This window comes from Carettochelys insculpta, chromosome 1 (genome assembly GCF_033958435.1).
Source record: "Carettochelys insculpta isolate YL-2023 chromosome 1, ASM3395843v1, whole genome shotgun sequence".
NCBI lineage: Eukaryota > Metazoa > Chordata > Testudines > Carettochelyidae > Carettochelys > Carettochelys insculpta.
The window spans coordinates 351,524,520-351,546,817 of NC_134137.1; the positions used below are offsets into that span (position 1 = coordinate 351,524,520).

Consider the following 22,298-nt stretch of genomic DNA (forward strand, 5'->3'; position numbering starts at 1 on the left):
TGTAGTCATCCTTTAATTGCAACCAGGAAGGGATGTAACAAATGCTCAGTCCAAATTTGAATAATGCACATATCCATGAGGCTGTCTTTTTAATTTGTTGTCTATTTTTAAAATGGCCTAGCAACATCTCCCACTGTCAGCATAATTCCTATGCTTGCTCCTTTTCACTGCCATTCCCACTCCTTTCCTGCACCTTTCCAAGATGCAGGGAGGTTTACTTGCCCAGTCCCTCCTTCTGTCCTCCCAGCCTCAGTTCTGCTTTCCAACCCCACTTTTTCATGTCGCTTCTTAGGCACTAGAGGTGTTCCTCTATTCATCCTCACATGGCAGTGTCCTTGTGTTATTTCTCCTGGTTCTAACACAGCAGATCCATCCCCCTCTCCTAAGTGTCCAATATGTCTGTGTCCAGCTCCTGTCAGTTTATTGTCTCTCCTACTGGTTACGTATTAGCAATGTCTACATATGGAGTTTTCTTGGCAAAACTGACGTTTTTTCGAGAAGACCAGCATTACATCTACACTTAAAATGTGTTCTGTTGAGAAACCGTCGACAGAATGCAGCGCTTTTCTCAGGAGAGTTCCTTTGCTCCCATATGAGGCAGAATGCCTCTGTTGACAAATTCTGTCGACAAAACTATAGTGTAGCTCCTGGGAGGACTTCTGTCGACAAAAGAGTCCTCTATGGTGCCAACCAGCTGGAGCTAGGAGATGCCCTGTCCACTGCAGTCAGGGCTCTACGCTGTGTTCCTCCAGCAAGCCTTAAATGTACAGGAGCCCTGGAAACCGTATACCAGTAAGTAGCCAGTGTGTGAGCAGCACAGCTAGCATGTGTGCCTGCAGCCTGTGTCAGCCACCCCCTGTGGCTACACAGGCACGTGGTGGCTTCCTGGCTACCACAGGATGTCCCCAGCCCCTCCAGGGAGTAGGGAGAAGACCCCCAGGACCCACCTCCAGGCAGGAAGAGGCATGCCCCATCCTGGACAGAGCCAGAGATCTGGGACCTGCTGTGCCTTTGCCGCGAGGAGACAGTGCTCCTTGCCACAGCAGCCAGAAGGCGAAATACCCTGGGCTACAGCCAGGTCACCACCACCCTGGCAGCCTGAGGACACCCTGCCCAGACTATGGAGCAGGTCTGTGCGAAAATCAAAGATCTGCAGCAGGGCTATGCCCAGGACACCGCTAGCCATTCGGGAGCATGATGGTCAAACTGCCTATACTGTCAGAAGCTTCATGAACGCCTCCTGGCAGAGGACACCTCCACTCCCAGGAGCCCTCTGGACATGGCCTAAGTGCGTACACACATGCCGGAGCTGGAGTCCCACCCAGAGGAGCAGCAGCCTGGGACCAAGGGTGAGGCAGAGCCTGAGTGTGACACTGCCTACTTGGCCAATGATGGGACCCTGGTGATTACCCTGGCGTCGGGCCCGTCCTCCACCCAGGATAGCTCCAGGGCCTCACTGGATTTATTTGGGGGACTTTCTGGTGAGCACTCCCCGGGGCACACACCCCACAGTAGGTGGATGTGGGTGGGGTGTGCCACGAATCTTGCCAGGCTGGCTCAGGCAGGAATCCACCCTGCGGGTCCAGCACCAGCACATGTGTGCAAGGTGCTGTGTTTCATCACACAGCCTCGGGGCATGGGCAACAGTCTGTTGCCAGTCCCACAGGAGACCACAAGAGCCCCAGGCCCTGGGGAAGTGAGGGGCTGCCCACCCATGACATGGCTGGGAGTGGGACAGCTGCATAGGTGACAGCCCAACTCCAGACACACCACTGGGGACTGCTGCCCTTGGCTTGAGGGCACACCCGCGGGACACAGGCAGCGCCCACGCCTGTGGACAGAACCCCGAGCCACACACGTTCTGGGCGGCCCCCACAGGACCAGGTTGTACTCAGGCCACCTGCCAGACACCTCCTTTGACTGGCAGGCCACTGGGTGGGGGGGCGCACAGAGAATGCCCCATGTGGCAAGGTCTTGGGACATCCCCAGGCCAGAGGTGGAGGCTGCTGATCACGGGGAGGGAGCTGTGTGGTGGGAAGGAATTGCCATCTCTCCTCCTTGTCTCCATTACAGCTGTACCATCAGAGGGCCAGGCCAGCTCCACTTCTCCACCAGGGCCAACCAGCCCCAGGGAGGAGCCGGAGCTGAGCAGGCCACCAGGACCACCCACACCAGGATGCATTGAGACCCCACTGTAGCGGGGACAGGCCCATGGCCAGAGGGCTTGTTGCAGGGGCATGGTGGTCAAGGGACTAGGAGTACCAAGCATGGGCATGGGACCAGCTGATGTCCTGCCGAGACACTGTCACTAGTGACTGGTTGGTCCAGCCATCCACACCAGCTGCCTCTCCTACACGCGCTCTCCCTTGCCTCCGTTCTCCCCTGCTCCTGCTGCTGTTCCCCCACCAGACTTCCCACTGACCGTCCTGGACCTCTCTTGGTATCCTGTCCTCAGCTGCCCTCCAGGCCCACCCGTCTGAGCTCGACCCCACCACAGCCCCTCCCTACCCATACCTTTCCATGCTGCCAGCCCTGATGGGGACCCTGAACCTGCGGCAGGAAGGGGTCCTGTGGCCAACACCGCTTGGGGTCCCATTTCCCCATGGAGTTGCATTCCTCCCCTTGCCACCGGACCGAGGCCCACCACACCCCAGCCCATGGCCCCCCTTCCAAGTTCAGATGCCCACCCCCCTGTCCCATGCCTTCCCCACGTATATAGTTTGCAAACCATTTACCCTGTACATAGTTAATATCTCAGTTGAGCTTTCAGACCCTTCATTTTGTTCAAAATAAAGTTTTTATTTTTGCACCATCCCTGTGTCCCTCATTATTGTCGAGGGGTTGTGCCAGGGGAATGGTCATGGTGGGGATAGGATGGGACTGTGGGCCTGAGGCCCTCACTGGTGGTGCTCTCAAGTGGGTTATTGGGGTCCCTGAAAAAATCTATCCCTCAGGGCCTCCAGGATCCACAGCTTGTCTTCATCGACCTGGTGGATGGGGACTGTGCTCGGCTGTTCATAGGTGCAGCTGGCCCCACCCCAGCCACAGCAGTACCTCCACCTGCCCCTCCATAAGGTTGTGGAGGGTGAAGCAGATCCCCATAACTCAGGGGACATTGTTCTCCTCTATGTGCAGGTGCATCAGAAGACAGCAAAAACATGCCTTGAGGTGATGGAAGGCACACTCCACCTGCATCTGTTCAGGCAGGTGTTAAGAGTTCCTGGGCAGGAGTCCAGGTGGCCAGTGTAGGGCCTCATCAGCCAGGGCATGAGGGGGAAAGTGGCATCCCCACCATGCACAATGATATATCTAGGTCCCCGATGGCCAGCTCCCAGCAGGGGACAAGGTGCCCACCTCCGTCCTCCGGAACGGATCAGAGTTGTGGAACACCCTTGTGTTGTGTGCCTAGCCTGTCCACCTGACGTACATGTCTATGAAGTGTCCGCAGTGGTTAACCTGGGCCTGCATCATAATCGAGTGGTACCCCTTCTTGTTGACCAACCATGCTGCATTGTGGTCAGGGGCATGGATGGGGATGTGGGTCCCACTGATGGCTCCAAAACAGTCGACGTCGGCCAGACAGATGAGTCTCTGCAGCAAGAGTGAGATGATGGCCGTCACAACCTGCGAAGGGAGGAAATGGAACCACACGGGTGAGGGACTGAGCCCTTGGACATGGGTAGTTCCCTGTCCCCCTCCTGCTCCCCCAACAGGACTGTGTGTGGTTGGGATGACATGGTCCCCCCAGGGATGGGGCTTCCCTCACCCACACTCCCACTCTCAACAATAATGGTGGTATATTGTTTACCAGTGCAATTAAAATTATGATGAATCCTATTAATTTTTAATTAGTCACATGAGTTAATGGCAATTAATTGACAGCCTGAATACTGAATATACTTACTGAGGCACTCAAGCATCATTTCACCCAGCCCAGACAAGTCAGTCTATGAATTTCTTGTGTAGTTCATTCTTCACATTGAAATAAACACAGCTGTGTTTGTTCAATAGATTGTACATAGAATTAAGCACATACAACACGTTTCTTCAATATGTAATTCCTCAAGTATATAATGAAAAAATATTATGAGAAACAACGTCTTATTTGAATATCATAAAACACATTAAAATAAATACATACTGATATTATATTGAAATGAACGCTCTAAGTGGTTTAATTTAGTAAACATGCCATTATTGTGAGGTCACTTGAACCCAGAAATATGGCCCAATTCTGCTCTGATATTTCAGGTTTTTACCCTTGTAACTCTATTGATTTCATTTGAGTTACACCATATTTACACAGGTGTGATTGACAGCAGAATTTAGTCTTGGTCTTTTGTTAATCTGGACAGCACCATGCATGATCATCAAATATTATCCCAGATTGATGTAAATGCACTTGTGTCTTTTTGAAAGTGCCACTTTTGATTTGGTCACTGATGTAAGTATTTTCACTGTCGTATGAGAATATATAATTTCTTGTGTAAATGAATCCTTAAAAATACACTTTAATTAATCAGTCATAGTTGTTTGGTTTTCTTTTACTTTTTTGTCCCCAGATATATCTGCATCCTATTTACAGTATCGCCTTAGATAATTACTGTTGCTTGCTACCCTCACTTCCTTTAAGAATATTTTTGAGGTTGGCCTTATGTTCTCGATAATTTTTTTTTATCTTCCTATCTAAATTTCTAAGAGAAATTCTTTTCTAATATCTGCCCCTTTTGTATGTTTACAACAGTTATAATTAGTTTTCTTTTTATTTATTTTCGCTGATAATTTTCCCCTTTTGTTTTCTTAGTTTGCGATCGGTAGATTTAAGCAACAATAAAATCATAAATCTGCCTGGACCTACGTACTGGAAATCCTTAAACTTAAGGGAGCTCTTGTTTAACAACAATCAAATAGACATTTTGGACTTGAATGAAAAAGTGCATGCGTGGTCTAGGCTAGAAAAGCTACACCTGTCCCATAATAAGTTAAAGGAGGTAAAGTATGAATTTTTAGATACTAAAAAAATCATCAGTCTACTTTGTATTTAAATGTGGTCTTTAAAATGATCACTTGGTTTTCCGTTCAACTGTAAATGAAATTTGATTTTCCTTTGGGTACTTGTTTATGTCAGTTCCTATCAGGTGTGCATGTACAGTTGTCAGAAATTTTTTCACTTAGCAGCTCCTGTCATGTCAGCTGGGGAACCCCCAGAATTACCAGTTACCATCTTTGTGGTTCTTAGTATATGACTCTGCCAACCCAACCCACCTTCGTTTCCTTCTTACTGTCCACGGCAGCCAATTGAACTGTGTTTCACTTGATTTGCAAGTGCTCCCTCACAGTCAGGCATCACTTAGCCTTCCTGCCCAAGGTGATATCTCAATTACACATTGGTGAAGGCATTTTTTTTTCTTCTCTCCCAAGCCAGTGCACAAGACCAGAAGGTTTTTTTTACTGGAGATATACATCTCCTGAAACTGGAAGGGACCTTAGAGGTCATCTAGTCTATTCCCCTGCTCTCTTAGCAGGACCAAGCACCATCCCTTACATCTATTTGCCCTGATTTCTAAATGGACCCTCTAGAGCTGAGCTCACAACACTGGGTTTAGCAGGTGAATGCTCAAACCACTGAGCTATCTCTCCCCTCTAAACAACAAGGGCTTGTCTGGGATATGAACCTAGGACCTCTCATACCCAAAGCAAGAATCATACCCCTAGACCAACAAGCCATCTGTGATATAATACCATTTCTTTAAGTATTTTTGAAAGTGTTATAATATACTGATTTTAAATACAGTGACTCCTCTCAACATAGGAGATACACACATATCTCACAGAGCTGTGGAAGGGACCTCAGGGAGTCATCAAGTCCAGGTCTCTGCTCATAACCAAGCCCTATCCCTGACAATTCTTTTTTTTAAGCTTATTTGTTCTAGCCCCTTAAATGGCCTCCCCCCAGGTTTGGTCTTGCAACCCCAAGTTTAGCAAGCTAATGCTCAAACTACTGAACTATCCCTCTCCTGAAGCCTCTGTCACTAGGGCTACGTCTACACGTGCAGCCAACATCGAAATAGCTTATTTCGATGTTGCGACATCAAAATAGTCTATTTCGATGAATAACGTCTACACGTCCTCCAGGGCCGGCAACGTCGATGTTCAACTTCGACGTTGCTCAGCCCAACATCGAAATAGGCGCAGCAAGGGAACGTCTACACGTCAAAGTAGCACACATCGAAATAGGGATGCCAGGCACAGCTGCAGACAGGGTCACAGGGCGGACTCAACAGCCAGCCGCTCCCTTAAAGGGCCCCTCCCAGACACAGTTGCACTAAACAACACAAGATCCACAGAGCTGACAACTGGTTGCAGACCCTGTGCCTGCAGCATAGATCCCCAGCTGCCGCAGAAGCAGCCAGAAGCCCTGGGCTAAGGGCTGCTGCCCACGGTGACCATAGAGCCCCGCAGGGGCTGGAGAGAGAGCATCTCTCAACCCCCCAGCTGATGGCCGCCATGGAGGACCCGGCAATTTCGACGTTGCGGGACGCGGATCGTCTACACGGTCCCTACTTCGACGTTGAACGTCGAAGTAGGGCGCTATTCCTATCTCCTCATGAGGTTAGCGACTTCGACGTCTCGCCGCCTAACGTCGAAGTTAACTTCGAAATAGCGCCCGACGCGTGTAGACACGACGGGCACTATTTCGAAGTTGGTGCCGCTACTTCGAAGTAGCGTGCACGTGTAGACGCAGCTTAGATGTCCAGCATGTGCTGATATTCTACATCAAGCACACAAAGCCTTTCAGGAAATCTAACCAAATGTTCATGTCAGTTGCTGACCAGATGAAAAGGCTTCTGATCTCATCACAGCAGATTTCTTCCTGGGTCATGGCCTGCATCCATAGCTTTTACAAGCTGACCAAAGTCCCAGCCCCAGCTATTATGGACCACCTGACACCTGCCCCATGTGGCCATAATAGCTATAAGCTAGGTGCCTGTTGAGGACATCAGCAGAGTGGCAGTCTGGTTTTCCATGCACCAGATTTACCTTTCCATGCACATTTACCTTTCACTATGCCATCACCCAGCATGTCATAGAGGATGCACTTTTTGGCAGACCTGGTGTCCAGTCAGTGATTCCTTAACTCTGACTCCACTTCTGAGTGAGAGCTTGGGACTCACTGATTGGAATTGATGTGAACAAGCACTTGAAGAAGAAAAAATGGTTTCTTGCTTTTTTTAACTGTTGCTTTTTGAGATGTGTTCATGTGTGTTCCAATACCTACCCACCTTCCCCTCTGTTGGAGTAGACAGCACAAACAAATTGAGGGAGGGTTTGGGTAGGCAGAGTAATATACTGAGTGCCAGGAAGGGGCTGCTCTAGAGAGCTCCCTAGCTGACCCAACAGGAGCTACTAAGGGAAAAAGTTTCTGATGGACAGTGATGTGGCACATGTAGACCTCATTGGAATGGACATCAACAACACATATCCAAGAATAACAGTTATGGAGGATGAATATTCATTTTTTCTTCTGCAGCTTTTTATGTTGAAGATCGTAATAGTAAAATAGTATGTAATTAGAACTACGTATTGCTTTTGAAAAGAATATAACTGTCTTCCCATAAGCTTTTCTGTCTTCCATGTATGGCAAGGACAGTACTCGTCATCTTCTTTGTGGGGAAAAAAAAAGTATATTGAATAGCTCTTTAAGAGTTACTTTCTTCTCCCATTAAGATAAGAGGCATGTATACTTTTGGACAATAATAGCAACTGGAAGAAAATAATTGGAATAGTGTTTAATTAAATATTTGCCTAAGGTAGTCATCCTCAGATACTGAGAAATAAATGCTCACTTCTAATAAACGCTTAAATGTTATTTAACTTTCCTCTATCTAGATTCCTCCTCAGATTGGCTTCCTTGAAAACTTGACTTCTCTGGATGTAAGTTATAATCCTGATTTGAGATCCTTTCCAGATGAAATGGGAAGGTTGACCAAAATCTGGGATCTTCCTTTGGATGGCCTTCATCTTAATTTAGATTTCAAACACGTTGGATGCAAAGCCAAAGACATTATAAGGTTTGTTATCTTATTCTTATACTTGTCTGTTTTCCACAGAATCCTGGGGCTGGAAAGGACCTTGAGAGGTCACCTACTCCAGTACAGGTTGCACCTCTGAAAACCAGCACTCTCTGGTCTGGCAACATCCGTGGTCCAGTAGGACCATGGATACTCTTGGACCAGAGAGCCCAGGAGCCTGAGGGTCAGCCCAGGACCAGAGGTAATAGAGTTGGCAGCTTGTCTGGGGGTAGCATATGACTGGGGCCAGCATCCCACCCCCAGCAATCTCTGACAGCCTGCGACAAGGTGATTAGGGGTGATTTAATAGCAGCCTTCAACTTCCTGAAGGGGAGCTCCAAAGAGGAGGGAGATAAATTGTTCTCAGTGGTGTCAGATGGCAGAACAAGAAGTAATGGTCTGAAGTTAAAGAAGGAGAGGTGTAGGTTGGATATTAGGAAAAACTGCTTCACTGGGAGGATGGTGAAGCACTGGAATGCGTTGCCTAGAAAGGTGATGGATTCTCCATCCCTCAAGGTTTTTAAGTCCCAGATTGACAGGGTCCTGTCAACCCTTAGTTGGGGTTGATCCTGCTTGAAGCAGGAGGCTGAACTAGATGACCTCCTGAGGTCCCTTCCAGCCTTATGATTCTAAGCAGGGCTGGAGCCAGAGACCTGTCCATCACAGCAGTCTACATCTAGTTGGGCCCAGGCCAGAGTCCCCATGGCAGCAGGCAGGGAATGTGAGGCCAGGCTGAAATTCCTGTGGCACTGTGTAGGGAGTATAGGGTCAGGGCCAGAGCACCCCAGCAGCCATGGCAGCCTGCAGCAAGTGGGACCATGGCTGGAGTCCCTACAGCAGGGCCCAAGAAACGTGGGGCTAGAGTCCCCATAGCAGTGGGGAGGGAGCACGGGGCCAGGGCTGAAGTCCCTGCTGAAGAGGCCAGATGCATGGGGCCAGCCAGGAAGCTGGCAGCAGCTAGGCCCGGAGTCTGAAGCCAGGAGACCTTCATGATCCAGCAAATTCTCTTATTCTGGATGAGTCAGGTCCTGACAGGGCCAGACCAGGGAGGTCCAACCTGTACCCTGTCTGCACTCATAGCAACATTAAGGATCAAGTCTTCATGTAATACTCCCTGGCTGGGGTGGTAACAGTATGCCCCTTTAAAGGTAACAGTTAATTTCCCACGTGATCTTTGACTTTCTGGGAGCTAGTGTTCCTCAAGAAAAATGTAATACTACTGCTTTATGATTTGATGATACCTCCAGAAAAATATGACTCTTATGCAAACAAAGGTTCCTTTGTATATCTTTAAGGTTACAATACGTCAAGCAAATCGACTTTTATAGTAGTTAGTCAAAACACACAAAATACTTAGTCTTTTTATGAAACATTTTTTTAAAAATCTGAAATGAACATATATACGGTCAAGTATTAAATAAAATATTAAAAAAGTTCTGATGTAAATAATTTGAAAAGTAGTTGAGATGATCTTGGTTTGCCAGTCTGAGACTTCATGTAGTATGGTCTTTATTATGCATTTCTTGTCAACTATTTTTATCCAGGTTTCTTCAGCAGCGACTAAAGAAGGCTGTGCCTTATAACAGAATGAAACTCATGATTGTGGGAAATACTGGCAGTGGTAAAACTACACTGTTACAACAACTGATGAAATGCAAAAGATCAGATTTGGGCACAGTGAAAACTACCATAGGCATAGATGTAAAGGACTGGATAGTTTCAGTGAAGGGCAAAGTGAAGAAAGATTTGATATTAAACGTCTGGGATTTTGCAGGTATTCTGATCACAAGCATGTAAATTTATTGTCCTTATTAACTCATATATGCAGCGTTTGTTACTAGAAATCATCAGTAAAATCTCAAATAATGCAAAGTAGAATCTTGTTAGTTAATATCAAAGAACTCGTGAGTTACTGAATTTTGTGAATTAGTGATTTAATTGGGCATATACTTAAAACAACAGACCCATTAAAACCTTGTCATTAAATGTACTCTGATCACTTACACTGATAATACTGATATGGTATTAGTTATGGTAATATGACTACAGAATAGTTGAGTATGGCAGTTTGCTGTAGAATCATAAAAATGTGAGGCTGAAAGGGACCCCATGAGATCATCTAATTCAGTGGTTCTCAACCAGGGGTATGTGTATCCCTGGAGGTACTCAGAACTCCTCCAGAGGCACATTAACTCAGTGTTTCTCACCCGTTTTATGAATTCACTGAGGCAGAATTAAGTTATAGTTAAGATTACAAACCATAACCATTGTGAAAGGGTTCCTTTTGGTAATACTTCATCAGAATGAGTGAGTAGAAAAACTGTAGTGAAAACCTGGTTCCATTGAACCTCAGTGAGAATTTTGCCATTGATTTCAGGGGAGCCAGGATTTCACCCCGTATGTGTTTTTGTTTGTTGTGCCCTCCCTTCTCTCCTTCATCCATCCTTCAAGGTCTTTCAATAAGTTTGTATGGTGTTTTTGGGAAGAATGGTTATCAATAGATCAATATCTCATTTAGTGGTAGGTCTACACAGCAAAGTTATTTCAAAATAACTATCCTAGAATCTACACAACGCAACAGCTATTTCAAAATGTTTTTGAAATAGTGTTTGGTTTATTTCAAAATAGGTAAACCTCTTTCCACAAGGAATATCGGCCATTTTGAAGTAGGTGCTGTTAAGACATAGAAAAGAGCCTATTTCGAAATTATCCATAGTGGGCCCCATGGCTCTATTTCAAAATAGTCTCTGTGTAGATGCTGTATTCCAAAATAGTGAAATGCTCTTTCGAAAGGCATTTTTGTGTGCAGCAGCATTATTTTGAAATAAGCTGTTTCGGAATATCCCTTCCAGAATGGCTCATTTCACAATAAGGCGCTGTGTAGCCATACCCTCAATCTGAACGCACTAATGTTTGGGCTCTGTCTGATTTTGTCTGTGTAAGTTTCATAGCCAAAATCAAACAACTGAGAATGTTCTTCCTCTGGTGTCAGTTGTCTAAACCTGGGTTTCCCTAGCTGCATTGTTCCTGTACAGCTTAGAAGTGGCAAAGAAGCAGGATGAAACTGTCAGAATATCTGAGAGAATTAATTGGTATTGTGGGTAGTGAATGAAGGAGAAGTGAGGTTCTGCTGTGTTTCTATCACTTGAAAGAGTGAAGCGAGGACAGTAGTATGAAATATTTTATTTCTTTATCCTTTAGGACAAGAGGAGTTTTACAGCACTCATCCCCATTTTATGACTCAAAGAGCCTTGTATCTTGCTGTTTATGATCTCAGCAAAGGACAAGCAGAAGTGGATGCTATGAAGCCATGGCTGTTTAATATCAAGGTAGTAGACAGCAAAGTTTTTATAATATTGATTTTTAAATTCCTCCGTGAAAACATCAAGAGAATTACTTGAAACTGTTTTTATGGGCTGCTGGTACAAATATTAAAATGAGGACATTTCTGGAATGCATATTTATGAAAATGTCTTTGTCATTTTTACAGACTTATTCAAATTGAAAACTGCACTTCTTCATTTGTGCAGCCAGTATGCATAATGAAAGTGTGGCAAGTTGTGAGGTTATTTTGTATAGACTAATGAAACAGTGTAAAGGGGGCTGTTAAGTAGTGTGTCATGTTCTGAACGTTACCTCTGGCTCCCTTTTCTCACTACCATAAACTCCAGTGAAGTCAGTGAAAGTTAAATTGGCTAAAACATAACACCTTCATGGGGGACAACTCTGGTCCTTGTCTCTGACAGCTGCTGCCCTGACTGAAGCCAAATGATGACTGAAATCCATGGGATTTTACTGTATCCTTAACTATCAAGTTGAGCATTACACCCACTTGCTTTCAGTCTAACTGAATAACAGGTTGGTCAGTACAAAGGTATTAGTGTTGTTCATTCTTCTCACAATTTACCAGTTATTTCTGTCATTCATCACACAGGCTATGTCTGCACGAGCACACTACATCGAAGTAGCCTATTTCAAAGTAAGAACATCGAAATAGGCTACTTTGACGCGTATCGTCTACACATCCTCCAGGGCTGGTGCTGTCGACGTTCAACGTCAAAGTAGCGACGGGGAATGTCAAAAGGAGCCGCCCTGGAAGGAAATGCGGCACGTCCACACACACAAGTGCTCCCCGTCGAAATAAGGGGCCAGCAAAGCCTGCAGATGGGGTCACAGGCTGGACTAACCCTTCTGGGGCAACAGCAAGCCACTCCCTTAAAGGGCCCCTCCCAGACACACTTGGCCTGCACAGCACAAGGTCTGCAGAGCCAACAACCAGTTGCAGACCCCGTGCACACAGCATGGACCCCCAGGTGCAGCAGCAGCAGCAGCCAGAAGCCCTGGGCTAAGGGCTGCTGCACATGGCGACCACAGAGCCCCTCGGGCTGGACAGAGCATCTCTCAACCCCTCAGTTGATGGCCGCCATGGAGTATCCCGCTATTTTGATGTAGCAGGACGCGGATCATCTACATATGCCCTACTTCAATGTTAAACATCGAAGTTCGGTGCTATTCCCATCTTTGGATAGGAATAGCAATTTCGACATCTCGCCGCCTAATGTCAATTTCAACATCAAAATAGCGCATGGCACTTGTAGACGCAATGCGTGCTATTTCGATGTTGTGCCAGCTACTTCGAAGTAGCCGGCTAGTGTAGACGCACCCACATTGTTTATACTTTGGGCATAGAAACAAGATATGAAGTCTCAGTCAATGAATTTATAGTAAAGACCATAACTGAATGTACTTCTTTCCCACATTAGGTACCTCTAGTTCATTGATGCACCAGTTCCTTTGCTTGAAAGACTGTATTTTCTAAATGTGTGCTTGCACGATTCTATTACTAGAGATGGAACCAAGCTGCAACATTTGGATTCATGATCCCAACTTCCCCCAGATAAAAATGTGTTTGGACTCAGTGCTATGGTTCAAACCCATCCTTCAGTGTTAAAATATTGGGCATTTTTATTGCCTTACCCAATCAAAACTGTAAATCAGTTGTGCATCTTCAAACATCTGTCATTTCAGATTTAGTTCTACTGCTTACCCTGTCAGCAGACCTAAAATATTTCCTTGTATTACATGTTGTAAAATCTCAGGGTTTTCCACAAATTCTGGCAATTTATTCCATAAATTCAAACAAATTGTTTTTGAAATTCCTATTATCGCTCCGCTTTCACTTCTGAGAAGAAAATAGAAAAATATAAATTCTGACCAAGAGAAGTAGCAGTGGTTAATGTGGTTGTCTTTTTGTATTCCTGGAGTTTCTAGTAGTATGACTGAATTGTTGAATCATGTAAATATAATCAAAGAGAAAAAGATAATTCAGTATTGACATAATGAATGGTGTGGATCTTATTAACAGGCTCGAGCTTCATCATCCCCCGTGATTCTTGTCGGCACTCATTTAGATGTCTCTGGTGAGAAGCAGCATAAGGCCTGTCTGAGTAAAATTACCAGAGAGCTTTTGAACAAGAGGGGTTTCCCAGCAATCCATGATTATCATTTTGTAAATGCTACAGAAGAATCTGATGCTATGATTAAACTTCGGAAGACAATAATAAAGGAGAGTCTGAATTTCAAGGTAAACCTTCATTACAGTGAAAGTCGCTGAGGAAAGAGACTCTTGTAACGTTATTTATCATGAAATCAAGATCATAATATGTACTATAATACCTTATACGTGACAGAAAGAAGGAGGGAAATCACCAACCAGAAAAGACCAAGCTGTTTGTTTTGTGAGTTTTTCAGTGCTTTAGCACAGACATCTTCAAAGTATAGTTTTTGTTAATACATACCAGAAATACAACAGTTAAACTGAAATAGATGAGCGTTTTCTGGAGTGTATGAAGACACTTCCCCCCAGTAGCTACAGTTAGGGTTCTAGAAGCTAGCCCAGCCCAGCCCTCCCTGCCACTCCTCACCAACTCCCCTGGAGACGCTGGGCCAGGAACTGTGACCCAGACCCCCTGGAGGAGATGCCAGGGCTAGGCATGCAGCCCTACCCCCGCCTCCATGGACCGGTTCCATCTTCACCACTGTGGCCATCCCCTGTTCTGTAACCCCACACGCACTACTTTGACACCCCCACACCCACTCTGCCCTCAGCCCCCCCACCCACTGCCCTCACTCCACTACCATCCATCCTCTGCCCTGAAACCCCAACAATCCCTTTACTTTGTCTGCTCCCCAACCTTATGCCCTGACCCTCCCACACACACCAGCCCCATCCTTTCCACTAAGTCCCCCACTCTCAGCCCCTGCACTCCTCAACTGCCATTGCCTGACCACAGCCCACCCCCAAAACCCAGCACCACTACTAAGTCTCCCCAGCAAAACTTCAACGCCCCAGCCCTCACTCTACCACACTGCACCTCCTGCCCTAAACTGCCTTCACACCAAAACCCCTTCTGTGATATCTACACCCCTACACAGAACCCCCCCTCCACATACAAACAGCTGTGCTCTGGGTCCCTGCCACCCTGCCCCCGCTCCAGGACCCCACTTTGTCTTGAGGCCTTCGCACCCAAAACCTTGCCCTTGTTTCTCCACCCCCACCCCTACCTTCAGCCCCACCATACAACAAGCCCTTGGCCCTTAACCCCAACCCTGTCCCTGCATCCTTGCCCTGGCCTCCCAATTCTCCCAACCCCTGCTCTCACTCCTATGCCACCTACCACCTATCTTCAGCTGTCACACTCTCCAGCACTCACCTACCCTCTATTTATTCTAGCAAAAGTCTGCAAATGTTGTCAACCAACAAGTCCTGTGTAATCTTTGAATCACCCTCATACTGTTATCCATACAAGTGTCTTAACCTCCTCCATTTTCCAAAATACAGTTATTTGCATAAACCAGGTACATTTTCCGTTTGTTTTTCAAACAGAAAAAATAATTACCTCACTTTCATACTCAAGGAATTCTGGGTCAGTTTTTCTGTCTGTCTGTCTGTCTGTCTATATACTTATGTGGGGAGAGATAGAGAGCAAGAGAGAGTAGAACTTCTGTGAAAGGAAAAATCAGAGGAAGCAGGTAGGAAGATAAAGGTTAAATAGGTTAAATGATATCTATGCTGCTAGAAAAGGAGAGCCATGTGTCTCTGTCTGTTTGTCCTTCTACTGTAGCCATGAACATTCCCTGGTGCCCCCATCTCCTGACTGCAGCCCCTTCCCCTTTCCCCTCTTCCTGCCACACCTCTGTGTTCCCTCCCCCAGGGCTCAGCCTCTCCTACTGCCCCCCCATGAATGCAGTTCCCCACCCCCGGGTCCCCATCCATCCATCCGTTCCACTGTAGTCAAGAATATTCCCTGCCCTTGCCCCTCCCCACTCCTGACTATAGCCCCCACAGCCCCTCCCCCTTTCCCTTCTTCCTGCTGCACCTCTGTGCTCCCTTCCCCTAGCCCCGCCTTTGCACTGCCTCCTTGAATGCGATCCCCCCCAACCTCAGCCACTTACACTGCCCTCCCGCCCCCAGTGGAGTTCCGACCCCTGGGGCTGGAGCTGCCAGCTTCCTTCCTGGGGGCTGCTGGTGAAGCTCTGCTCCCTGGCTGGCTCTGAGCCCCAGGGCTGTCAGGGTTCCCCTGGCCCTGTCTGGCTTCAGGCCCCAGGGCTGCTGGGGTTCACCCAGCCAGGTTCCTGGAGTTGGAGCTGCCACCAGAGCTCCACACTCTGGCCAGTTCCCAGCCCTGGAGCTGTCTGTGTTCCCCCAGCCCCAGCCAGGTCCCTGGGGCTGGAGCTGCCAGTGAGCTCCTGGCTTGGTAAGGCAGCCAGTCCAGTCCCCACAGCCCACTGGTACCCGGGATTCCCTTTCCCACCCTTTTTCCCTCTCCCACCTCCAGAGATGCCAGTGAGAACCGAGTGTTGCTGCCAAGGGTGGGTGTGCGGGGGGGCAATGCAGCATGGTGCCACTACCACCCATTAACATGACACAGCCCAGGGTCACTACTTACCTACTATCCAGTGGCAACAAGTTTGGTGGCCAGTAGAGCAGCAAGGGCAACATCTGCAAGGTGGAAAGGTGATTCAGTTAAGCCCCTGGAGTCCCCCTGCTCACCCACCCCCATGCACTCCTCCCTGTTCAAGTTACCTTTCCACTGTGCCCCTCCCCCTTTGGAGCACCCCTTGAGCCCCCCACATCCCCTCCAGTGGTTCTCGCTAAGGTTGGGGGCCCTGCTAATTGCAGGGATGGAAAGTGGGGCTAGACATAAAAAGTTTGCTCACCCCTGCCTTATTGAAAAAACAACAGGATATATATTGGCTTGCATATTAGAAACAAGCAATTCTACCTGTGCACATAAGTACTTCAGAGGTAGCCACCACAAAGGGGCGGGCCTTACTAGTAAGTATGAAACATGTAGCCACTGCTATCAGTCTTCAAAGGGTACTTAAGGGTGTAATATTTCTTGCCATATAAAATCCAGCACCAGGTTATTAAGCATTTTAAAAACTTGAGAGGGAGTCTTCAGAAGAAGATTATTAACCCAATAAGTAGTTTGTGGAGCTAAATTATTACTCATGATTTCTTCTCTAGCACCAAGGTGGAAAGGTATTTGTTACCACTGAGTAATATCAAAAGATATTTGGCTCAGTACAACATTAATGTTGATTCAAGCAAACAATTTTACATCATAGGAGAACTAGAGGAGAGAGGTAAAGAGACTTGGAATAAATCTTGTATGAAAAATGTTCACATAAGACACTCTGGCTATGTCTACGCTTGCCCCATACTTTGAAGGGAGAATGATAATCAGGGTGATGGAAGATTACTAGTGACGTGCTGCGCTGAATATGCAGCACTTCATTAGGCTAATTCTCCCCCGTGGCAACTTCGAAGTGTCAAACTTCCAAGTGCCAGGGGCATACTGTGTAGCTGCAGGCACTTCGAAGTGCCCATGCTACTTTGAAGTGCCTTTACTCCCCAGAATTTTATTTATGAGTCATCTCGCATCACCCTGATTACTATGCCCCCTTTGAAGTTGGGGACAAGTATAGACATAGCTTCTGAAAGTCCATTTATAGATTTCTAATAAATCAGAGTTACTTCAGTTCAGGTTACCTCCAGATAAACACGAGAGATTCCCATCCTGGCCCCTCTGAAGCTACTACAAAACTTCAATTGACTTCAGAGTGGCCAGGAATTCACCCCAATGATTTAGTTCTGAGATATGTAGGACAGCACTAGGAATTTAGACTGCTGAAAGCATATCATTGGCATGCATACTTATATGCAGGATTCCCTGCTCAGATCTTTTCAGCCTTTAGCTGAACCCTGACTATGGTGGCGAGAAAGATTGAAAAACAAGGCCAAGTTGATATAATTATAGACACAACACTTTGGTTTTTTTATTCTATTTTCTACCTGTTATCCTGTGTTACCCATATGTGATGCATTACAATTTTAGACACACAGTAAATAGATTGCCTTTATCTTAAATAAAAGGGTTTTTAAGAAATCTTTTCCAGTGTTAAGAATATAATTATTTAGTTTTGTATATTAATGTACTTTATGTACTTCATAATTTTTTAAAAATATGTTCACAATAGATCTCAACATAATTTTTAAAAAATTCTGTGAACCTTTAGAAAGGCTTGGGTAGAGAACAAATAGCTCTCTTTTGTTCTACTGACATGGTGCCGCTGTTGTGTGATTGGTCCACTTTCCCTGCTTAATTTACATCTTGTATGCGTAAATGTGTTTTAAGATTATTATTTATAATTACACAGATCAGAGACCAGCCAGTAGTAGGTCAGCTAATCCCTGACAGCTACCTGGAGCTTGAGAAGATAATTGTATCTGAACGTGAAAATGTTCCCACTGAATTTCCTGTGATTGACTATAAGCGATTATTAATACTGGTAGAAGAAAGGCAGTTACAGCTGGATGAAAATGAACTTCATCATGCAGTGCATTTTCTGAATGAATCAGGTACTATAATTTCTTCATGGGGTTCCATGAGTGTGCTTCAGGCCTGCAGCAGATTGCCCCAGCATAGCTGACTGAAATAATAGAATCCTGGGAAATATAGGGTTGAAAGGGACCTCGAGAAGTCACCATAGTACGCCTTTCCCGTCTGCACTGAAGTAAAACCAAGTAAAACTAGACCATTCTATTCTTAACAGCTTCCAGTGATTTGGATTCCACAACCTCCTTTGATAAGATATTCCAATACTGAATAATACTTTTAGTTAAAAGCATTTTCCTAATATCCAATCTAAATTTCCCTGGCTGAAGATTAAGCCCATTACTACTTTTCCTACGTTTAGTGGAAATGGAGAACAGTTGATCACTGTCCTCTTCATGACAGCCCTGAACATATTTAGTTCTGTTTTTATGTTTTAACCAACAAGCACAGATAAAATTACCCAATACAAAAACCATGAAATTGGTGTTTAACACCAGAAATGATTATTTATATCTAAGGACTTCTGTGTACATGGACTACCATGCGGTGACTTCACATTAATTGGTCCCTGTAGATCCTGCTGTTGCACACTAGAAGTTCCCTAGTGCACTTCAGTACAGCACTTTCTGAAATGGTACTACATTAAAGTGTAGTAGGTATCAAAAGTATGCAGGATGCAGTTGTATTCATACTGTAAAGAGTGGTATATATAAAGAACATTAGTCATTACTGAATATATGAAAAGAAAGACCTGAAACTTACCCCATTTCTGTACAATTGAACTTGTAAATTGATAAATAACCCCTTCCCCCAAAAGGAGCCCTAAACATTTTAAAAGAATACCAAATGTCCCTTCAGTTTCTTTTCCGAGATTGAACATATCTAGTTACTTTAACCTTTCATCAAAAGTCAGGTGTCTAAATCTTATAATTTTTGTTGCTGTTGGACTCTGTCCTGTGTATCCACAAAACTTTCTTAAAGTCATCAGATCGGTCATATTGGATCACACAAAAGGTTTGTCTAGCTCAGTATCCCAGCCAATGCCAGGTGTTTCAGAGGGTGTAGCAGAAAGGTAATCATCAAGTGATCCATTTTCTATCACCCATTTCCAGCTTCCAGCAAGTAGACACTAGGGACACCACCCCTACTCATCCTGTCTAATAGCCATTACCTAGTTCTTTTTTTGAGCCCTGTTATAGTCTTGGCTTTTAAAACATCCTATGGCAAAAAGTTCCACTGGTTGGCTGTGCATTATAAGAAGAAATATTTGCTTCTTCTTCGAGTGGTCCCCGTGGGTGCTCCACAATAGGTGTTGGGCTCGCCCAGCGCCGCAGATCGGAAATCTTCCAGCAGTTTCTCCTGGATCGTGCATGCGCCGGCGCGCACCGCCCCCCTGCGTGCCCCTAGCCGCGTGTGCGATCCGGTCCCCACCAGTTCCTTCTCAACCGCCATCAGCTGCAGACGGAATCTACTCAAGCTAAGGCCAGAGTCAGATTAAACAGTGTTTTTTTTCTATGTGTCATTTGTTGGTTTTGGTTATTTAAAAAAAAAAAAAAGAGAGAGAGAGAGAAAGCAAAGACAAAGAGAATATCAGCCAAAAAAAAAAAGAAGAAGAGAACAGCGAACGTGAAGGCCATTTAGGCCGCCCACTGCTCCACAGGCCGGTGATCACTATTTGGGGTGGAAAAGCACGGATTAAGTGCTAAGTACCCTATTAACACTAAAGGACTCACCGCAATGGCCTCTTCAGGTTTTAAAAAGCGTGAGTCATGCCGTGAAGCTATGCTGGCCTCCGTGGGGCATAGCAAATGCATCCGATGCCTGGGGGAATCACAGGCTACCCAGAAGTGTTCTCACTGTGCTAAGCTCACAGCCAGGGCCAGGAAGGACAGAGCGATGAGGCGTAAAATGCTCTTGTTGATAAGGCTCTCCAGCCGGACTTGCTGGAGAAGCCTCACCCAGAAGGGCCCTCTGGGTTGCATAAGAGGAGGGCAGCTTTCTCTGACCCCCTCGGTGCAGAAACGGAGGAAACTCTCCCTGGCTCAATCCTTGCCGGCGTTTGCAGCGAGCAGGACGAGCGGAGCACACAGCCCCCAGCCGCATACTCAGGCAAGCGGCAGTGCATGTGGCAGAGGCTGAGCCTCCGGTTATACAACAGCTGGCACGCGCGGCGCCTAGAGCATCAGCGAGGCAAGCGCCGGACCCGGCGGCACCGCCACAGGTGGCACCGGCCCCCGTGGCACCAACGGTGCAGGGGCGCCAGGCATGGAGCCTGCAGGCACCGGAGGAGGATACCCGCGCGGCACCGCAGCTGATGGTGCCGAGCGCAGTGCTGACAGCGGGGCCGAGATCCCCGGCACGGAAGGGGGCCGTGCCAGCCCTGCTGGGGAGGGGCAAGGCAAAATCAAAAGCCCGGCACTGCAGTCCATCTCCAGACAGGGCTGCGCTGCTGTTAGCACTAAGCCCTCCCTCTGTGATACCCATGCCGCACCGAAGGCCTGTGTCTCTACCGGCCCATCTGGAACCTCCTTCTCCATTCCTCCAACCAATGTCACCATGGCTTGGGCCACCTTCACCATTTCTGGGATTGGATCCCCTGGAGTACTATCACAAGCCAGTTTCACCTCTATCTGTGTCGTCGCGGATGTCTCGCTCTCCCAGACATTGGGGGTACACACCCCGTGAGTGGTCTAGGTCTCCATCCCCAGACCCTTGCCCATGCTGCCATGGTCGTCCTTATCATGCTGGACACAGACACCACAGGCCTACACCCAGGGGCAGGGCCCCCCCCGGCCGCTCAATACCCCCGTGCGCACTCCCGATCGGGGACGGAAACACAGTTGTCTCAAGGGGAGTTAATTTTAGAACCCCGAGACTTTCCTTCACAATCCTCCAGCAAGCAAGTGTATCATCGACCGCAGGAGCCCGAGGGTTCGAGGGAGGTTTACGCTAGTGGTTCCTCCTCATCCTCCCCAGATGAGGCCATGGCCTCCGGGGATGTCTCTCCCCCGGATGACCTTAAACAGTTTCAGGAGCTGTTTAAAAGGGTGGCTTTCACGCAAGACATTCAAACGGCAGAGGTGCAGGAGAAACATCACAAACTCCTGGAAAATTTGAGACCCCCGGCTTCGTCCAAAATTGCTATTCCGCTGGATGAAGCCATTCTGGAGTCAGCCACTACTATATGGCAGACTCCGGCCTCTGTTCCGCCTACGAACAAGAGAGCAGATAAGAAGTACTTCGTCCCGGCAAAGGGCATGGAGTTCCTCTTCAGTCACCCACAACCAAATTCTTTGGTGGTCGAGTTGTCCCAGCAGAGGTCAAAGGCTTCTCAGTACAAATCGGGGGGATCGGACAAAGATGCTAAGAAACTAGAGCTGTTTGGCAGGAAGGTATACTCCTCTTCTACCCTGCTATTGAGAATGGCAAATTATGGGCACACCTAGCTAAACATAATTTTGATAATTACTCCAGACTTACTCCCCTCATGGATTCACTTCCGGAAGACAAAAAGCCGGTGTTAAAGGCGATTATTCAAGAGGGCTACGCAGCGTTGCGGACGGGAGTCTAGATTGCCCTGGACGTGGCAGACACAGCGGCACGTTCAACGGCTACAGCAGTGGTCATGCGTAGAGAATCCTGGCCCCAGACGTCGGGTATCCCGAGGGACCTACAGGCGAAGATCGTGGACCTTCCCTTTGATACATAAAAGCTGATTGCAGACTCAACCGACTCGGTCCCTCACTCCAGTAAGGGGTCGAGAGCTACACTTAGAACCTTGGGCATTTATACTCCCCCATACAGGAGGGAAAAATTTTATCCTCAGCAAAGACGCTATGCTTACAACCACAGCGTGCTCAATATCAATGGGGCTACGACCAAGGGCGCTATCAACAGCAGCAACAGTACAGAACTCCTAGGCGACGTTCTCAACAAAGCCGTACGCCCTCGGGTCAGGCCCAAAGGCAACAAGTTTGACGGGTATGTCGGGGGCTGCACTATCAATACCTTCACTCAATGCCACTCTCATCTCATGTTCCATCATCGCCTCAGACAGTTGCACTCCCAATGGCAAAAGATCACCACAGACAAATGGGTGCTGGAGATCGTAGCCACGGGTTACACGATCTCCTCCCAGTCGCTTCCACCGACGAAGCCTCCCACCAGGCCTCACCTCAGGGACGCTGCCACGAGGCGAGCCTCAAGCAGAAGGTGACTCACCTTATGTTCATAAGGGCGGTGGAAAGAGTGCCGGAATAATTCCAGGGGAAGGTTTTTATTCACGCTACTTCCTACCAGAGAAGAAAACAGGAGACTGGAGGCC

At 47.0% G+C, this 22,298-nt stretch overlaps 1 protein-coding gene across 2 annotated transcripts in view; it reads left to right on the forward strand.

The window, feature by feature from the left end:
* Positions 1–22,298, forward strand: part of LRRK2 (leucine rich repeat kinase 2) — a 120,247-nt gene that overhangs the window by 65,970 nt on the left and 31,979 nt on the right. For both annotated transcript variants that reach the window (XM_075016297.1, XM_075016306.1), the window contains 6 exons: positions 4,805–4,991; positions 7,891–8,072; positions 9,617–9,846; positions 11,274–11,401; positions 13,438–13,656; positions 17,796–17,997. In XM_075016297.1, coding sequence (XP_074872398.1) covers positions 4,805–4,991; positions 7,891–8,072; positions 9,617–9,846; positions 11,274–11,401; positions 13,438–13,656; positions 17,796–17,997 — 1,148 coding nt within the window. The remainder of the gene's footprint in view (positions 1–4,804; positions 4,992–7,890; positions 8,073–9,616; positions 9,847–11,273; positions 11,402–13,437; positions 13,657–17,795; positions 17,998–22,298) is intronic.